General features: G+C 42.1%; 1 protein-coding gene across 3 annotated transcripts in view; it reads right to left on the bottom strand.

Annotated features, from left to right (window-relative positions):
- Positions 1-3,507: 3,507 nt before the first annotated feature.
- Positions 3,508-6,076, bottom strand: part of OPCML (opioid binding protein/cell adhesion molecule like) — a 485,951-nt gene continuing 483,382 nt past the window's right edge. For all 3 annotated transcript variants that reach the window (XM_040631014.1, XM_008688325.2, XM_008688326.2), the window contains one exon: positions 3,508-3,674. In XM_040631014.1, coding sequence (XP_040486948.1) covers positions 3,574-3,674 — 101 coding nt within the window. In that variant the 3' untranslated portion in view covers positions 3,508-3,573. The remainder of the gene's footprint in view (positions 3,675-6,076) is intronic.

Below are 6,076 nucleotides of genomic sequence, written 5' to 3'. Positions count from 1 at the left end.
TTGACCACAGCTCCCCTATACGTCCCCTCTCCCCCAATTAAAACAAGAATGAGAAAAACTAAACACACTTGCTTAGACTTGCAGATGACTGTATCAGGCACTTGACATTAAACTACCAAAAAACAAGCTTGGCCAGAGCCTTAACACTAGCACTTTCATTGGCATTACTTTGGTGGAAATACATATTAATTGTGTTTTGGGAAGGGGGAAGATTTCAGAGTAACTACATTGCTGAATTTCCCTCGCCTAATCTCCTGCTAAGTCTTATTTGGTTTCCTTCCCATGTGGAAAGCCTATGAAGAGTTATAAGTTGTTCAGATTTTGTTTATCTTCTTTTTTTGCCCCAGTCCCCATCCCTACCATTGGCACCTTGAAAAAAAAAAAATCTATCCAACAGGCTTCATCTATCTACCCACCATATGGGAAGTTGAAAAAACTTATGTGAGTGTGAATATTGTCTTTAGTAAGCATTTAATGTTCTATGTGCTTCAAATGCTGGGTAACGGCTACTGTTCTATGGAGCCATGCCCTTGAAAGTAACCCAAACAACACAGAAGCTGGAGTATGTCTAAGGCGATGAAGAGCCATTTTATTTCCTAGTGCCCAGTTTCCTTGGGTCTTATTTACTTGGTTTTCTTTACCCCAGACAGATGAGGATTGACTGTAGGATTTTTTTCCCTCTGAAACATGGCTGGAATAGGCAATCACCAGAAATGTTTCCCGGTATCCAATGGAAGAGGGCAGAACAGAGTTCCATAATTACTCTGAGACCCAGCCTCATTATTGTGGTCAAAAGGTTCTGGTGATCTTCCAGGTCAAAGAAGGATGGGTCCGTTCCTCTAGAACAAGTCTTGGCACGAAGAACATGTATAGCTTGTCCATGTTAAGCGCTGGGTTCTCCAAGACCATCCACTCCCCAGAGCCTCCGCATTTATTTTACTCCAAAGTAACACATTTGTTATCGGTAGAACACTCAAATGACACATTTAATTCCCATACAATGTCTGACACCAACCCGACTCCAGGTGCCGAATGTGATGACAGACCTGAAACACTGATGTCTGACCTTTAACTCTGACTTTGCGTCTGCTCCTGATTGTCCCTGGAACTTGGAATCAATACATTGCTTTTGGCACATCATTTATGTTCCCAGAATCTGGCTCCTGGCAGCTCACTAGGAAATGCAGATGTCTGTTTACAGCTGGCAAATGTAATATTAATTCCACTCGTACTAGCTCCAACTCTTATGAAAGCGCCTAGCTTTTTGTATGCCAAGACTACCTACCTTTGTATTTTTGTATCTATTTATGCATGTAAAATATATTTAAGTACATATTCCCCCACTGTGTATGTCATGTTCGTGTGCCGTTATGGACAACACAAAGAGGCCATTTATATTGGAGGAAGAAGATCAATTAAGCATTGAGGGAATGGAGCTCTATAAAGCTCATATTTATTTAGACTGTGGACCTGAAAGTTTTCCGACTGAGGCAGGGCTGGTCTGTGAAACAGTCACTGTGATGCTTCTTTGTCCTGCTCTCAGTAGGTCAGTCCTTGCGGCACAGGTAAAGAGCGGCATAACTTTGCATGGTTCTCAATGCCTTTCTTTTGGATTATAGGCACCCTTGCTGGCTGAGTCCTTCTTGTCCCAGGAGATGATGCAGAAAAGTCCGGTCAGCTCTTGTTTGTCTGCTGCATCTGCTTTGAGTGTGGAACACTGAGGACATTCTTCCCCAAAGCCACTGGAGAAGCAGCCTGTATCAGAGGAAATTGTGTGTCATTTACACGTTCCCCTCCTGTATGCAGTGTTGTGTTAATCAAGTGCTTGGAAATTAAGTCAGTTGCTCAAGTGCCCTCAGCTCAGAAGAGCTTCCTGAAACAAATACCAGAGTTGTCAACACACCCGCCATGTAATTGGCTTCCATCAGCTTTTTACTGGATAGTTTTCAAACAGATTAAACCAAAACTGGAGCAGGGAGGAGACAATAGCTGAAGTCATTGCACTCAGACAGGTGGACTGCTCTTTTCACACTGCAGGGACAGATGTGTGTTTTCTCTCTGCGTCCTTGCTATTAAGAAAAAGCAGCCATGGAGTAAGTCGCATAGGTTCCTGACATACACTTTCTGGAAAGACCGAGAAAAACATGAAAGTTGCCACCTTGGTCCCTCAAGTGTGAAAGGGAAAAAAACCCACAGTATTGATCAAGGCTTTTCCAGGGCTGATATGCTTCCCAAGAAGATGCTTTTGGAAACACAGTCTCTTCTTGGAATAGTGAGTGACTGATCCTTAGATTGTTACTTTGGTCCATCTGTTAATAGTATCTACTTTGGATGGATAGGATACCACATTCCAAAGAGTCCTTGACATATTGCTTTTCTATGTTGTTAGCTTGTGAGACCATTGGCTTTCATTAGAAAGTTGATAGGTATTTTTGAAGATGCCAATGTCTGCTGAAGGTAAAATAGAAATGAATACAATGGAATGGATGTAATATGATTAGAAATTAACATGGTGATGAATTGATAGTGAGTAGTAGGGAAAGAAATAGAAAGAAGTGTTAGATAATTACACTGATAGATTGATAAAGGGAGTAAATAGATCGCCACAGAGGAAGATGGGTGGGTAGATAATTGGAGGGAGAGATAAATCAAACAATTGAGTAGATGGATAATAGTATGATTACTTCAATAGCTTGATAAACCCTAAATATTCAGCCATCTATGGATCACTTTTTTTTTTTTTTTTTTTTTTTTTTTATGAGTTGGACAACATTTTTAAAACAGAAGTACTATCCTCAAAATGCTTCCCCCTTTTTTGGTCAAGTGACTTCTAAACTTTTACTTTTGGGTTGTGTGCAGAGCCCCAAACTTCTAATCCCTATAGCTGATGGAGAAAGCAAATAGGGCAGAGTGGCTAGAGAAGGAAACAAGAAAAAAAAAAAAAAATATATATATATATATATATATAAATATATATATATGTTGGATATGGGTATATTGAGATACCTTCCCAGAAAGAAAGGATGTGAACCCGAATGAATTAGATAATAATAAGCATGGAGGGAGGGATATGTACATTATAATAAGGAAAATGGCCCAAAGCTTAAAAGACACAGATAATAGGACACTTGGATATAACTCTTGCTGTGCACTGCATTATAAGTCAAGTTGTGTCTTCAGGGTGTTTATCATGAGGCACGTTTTTGCCCAAATGGAGCTTATGGTTTGGTGTGTGTTGACGGGGGGGTGGGTGGAGGAGGAGGTTGGTAGTGTTGATAATGGGGAGAGGAGCAGAGGAAAGGGAAGGGCCAAGGTAGCAGGGACAGATTCCATTTTTGGACACACCAATGAATGATTATCCTACACATGGTAGAACCCTGCCCACCCCTCCTCCCAACCCCACTCATTCAAACTGGAGAAAAAAAATCAAATAAATCAACCCCCCCAAAAAAAATCAAGAAGAAGAACAGAAACAAACAAACAAAAAGCCCAAACTGGTTTGCCCTCCGCAGTGTAGATTAAAGTCTGTGATATGGAGAAGCAGGCGTTGCTCAGAGGACCTATGATTTCTTATCAAAACTTGATGAAGAAGTGGGCAAAGAGGGTCCCTGATAGCCAGAGACAAGCCAGTGCTCTAGAAGCCGAGTTTACACCATCAATGACTGCTCCAGGCCCTGTGTGGGGAAAGAGAGACAGATCCATTAGAATGCACCCAAAGGGTACCATACTTATTCTCTGACAAGCATATATGTACACATGCTTCTCTGTGAGCATTCCCCCATCTCCCACGTCCCACCATCGATCCTTCCAAATCTGGACAAATGGAAAACACCCATTGGGAGTATTTAGAAACCCAAAAGGGTGACTCATGGAGTCACCTTACCCACGATAGCCTGCTCTCAAAGACTGGGGTTTAAAAAATAAAAGAGGTAGAGGGAGGCCCTGGCATTCATTTAGGCCTGTGGGCTAAAAAGGGAGGGCAGCAGACAGGGCAAAGTGGTATGACAGGACCTGACTGTTGCTTCATAAGCAGTTCCTCTAACTGTGGCGATGGTGTCCAGGACAGACAGGGATAGGAGGGGGAGGGCAGGCATGGGGCGGGGAGACAGTCCATAGTGGCGAGAAGCAGGTAGGGGAAAGAAAGAGAAAGGAATGGTAACATTTTATGAGCAACAGGATTCTAGGTGTAGTGTGGCCAACTTTTCATCCTGTGTAACCAAGGTATCGTGGAGGCTCCTCCCGAGGTAACTGAGGAAGAATCGACAATTATACTGGAGAGTTTTAAAGACCGTGATTGGCTTTGTTGCCGCAGTCAACAGTGCCTCTCTGAAGGCCACAAAGAAGACTCTGTATTCTGTCCAAATTAACACCTAATGGTGTGGCCTGATGGAGTTCTCCCTTTACCCTTTCTTCTAGTCTCTCTGGACCTCTCCCATGCCCTAGGGAGTCACACATGCTCCATTGTAAAACAAGACCATTGAGTCACAAGTGTTGCTCCTTTCACTTTACCTGCCACCCTCAAGAAGACAAATGTCATAAGGTGAGATGTCCTAGCCTGTTCTAAGGACCCAGGGCAAGTGCATCAGGGTTGAATTCACCTCTGCATTCCTCCATCACCTTTATTTGCAAGCCATAAGAATTTGGAGTCACAAGCAAGACCAGTAGCTAGCAAGTAGAGGGTACTTTAGGGAACGTGAAATCAAGTGTAAGACAGGTGGTGAGAAGCCACCAAGAGGCATTCCTGTAGAGCCAGCGACAAAGAAAAGGAGTTGCAGACAAGACAAGCATGCTTCTTTCGCCTTCTCAAGCCTGGACTTCCTTTGCTTTTAGACACAAATTGGCTTATTGGAAATAACATGATTACTTGAAGAAGCACGGTTGGGGCAGAGTCTCCTCAAGACAGAACCGTCGTCATTTGGCTTGCTGGTCAGTGTGATGGTTGGATCCCTGCCTTTCCTAGGAAGACGCCGACGCTAACATTTTGCTTGGGGAAGTATAGGCCTCTCACTTCAGCAGTGAGCACGTAACAGTTCCAAGTTCAGGAATTTCCACATGGATATCTCTTCTTCCTCTGATTTCCAATGTACACAATTCCCCTTTTGACTAAAAATGCACATTTACTTGCTGGCTTGAGAGTCTGGCTCACACTGTTCTGCATTTTTGTTACAGAGTATTCACAGACAAGGGCAGGATCCAGGCACAAGCCAGTGCTATCAACCCCATGAAGGCTCCATACATATTTATGAAAAGTAGCCTGACTCTGGGGCCTCCATCAGTCAAGACATATATCTTAAGGAACCATACTGGCCTACAGAATGTACTGAGTTGAAAAATGCCCAAGTTGGAGCGCAAGGTAATTCTCTATATTATCTTCTCCAAAAGATAAATGATTTGGATGTTTTAATGAGTTTATAAAGAAATGAGCAATGCAGACTTGTAAGACATACATATTTCCTTAAAAGTATTTATCTATCTCTATCGATAGAGAGAGAGATCTAGATAGATAGATGACAGATAGATAGATACTTTTACAGAAACATATATGTCTAACAAATCTGCATTGATCAATTCTTTATAAACTCATTAAAACACCTAAATCATTTATCTCTTGAAGAAGATAGACACAAAAAGAGAGAAGACATACATTAAACTAAATATGTGTGTGTCTAATTCATGATTCATATTAACTTAAGAAACAATTGAAGGCCTAATAAGCTCCACTCTAGAGACACAGAGATGATTAGTGTAGGAATCGCTTTAGTCCATGTTTTACCAGTGTATTTAAGCATTTCTTTGGGTGTCATGACACCAGCACAAGGTTGGATATAGCTGAAACAAAGCAGGAAAAAGCAGTATACGAGGAAGGCAAAGCATGAAGGGTGAGGTACAGAGAGAGAAGGAGGCAGAATCATAAAGAGAAATGAGTATTTCTGGTGGTGTGTGGCAGGTGCAATAAGATGTTCATTACTGATCAGGCAGGGGGTTTATAGGCATAGTTAAACTTCGGTTGAGTGTCCCATAGAGTGCAAACCGTGAGGGGGACTCAGCAGACATAAAGGTTGCTCAGCTCGCTTAG

Source organism: Ursus maritimus, unplaced genomic scaffold, assembly GCF_017311325.1.
Source record: "Ursus maritimus isolate PB19 unplaced genomic scaffold, ASM1731132v1 scaffold_16, whole genome shotgun sequence".
Classification (NCBI taxonomy): domain Eukaryota; kingdom Metazoa; phylum Chordata; class Mammalia; order Carnivora; family Ursidae; genus Ursus; species Ursus maritimus.
This window is presented reverse-complemented; position numbering and strand designations above follow the sequence as displayed.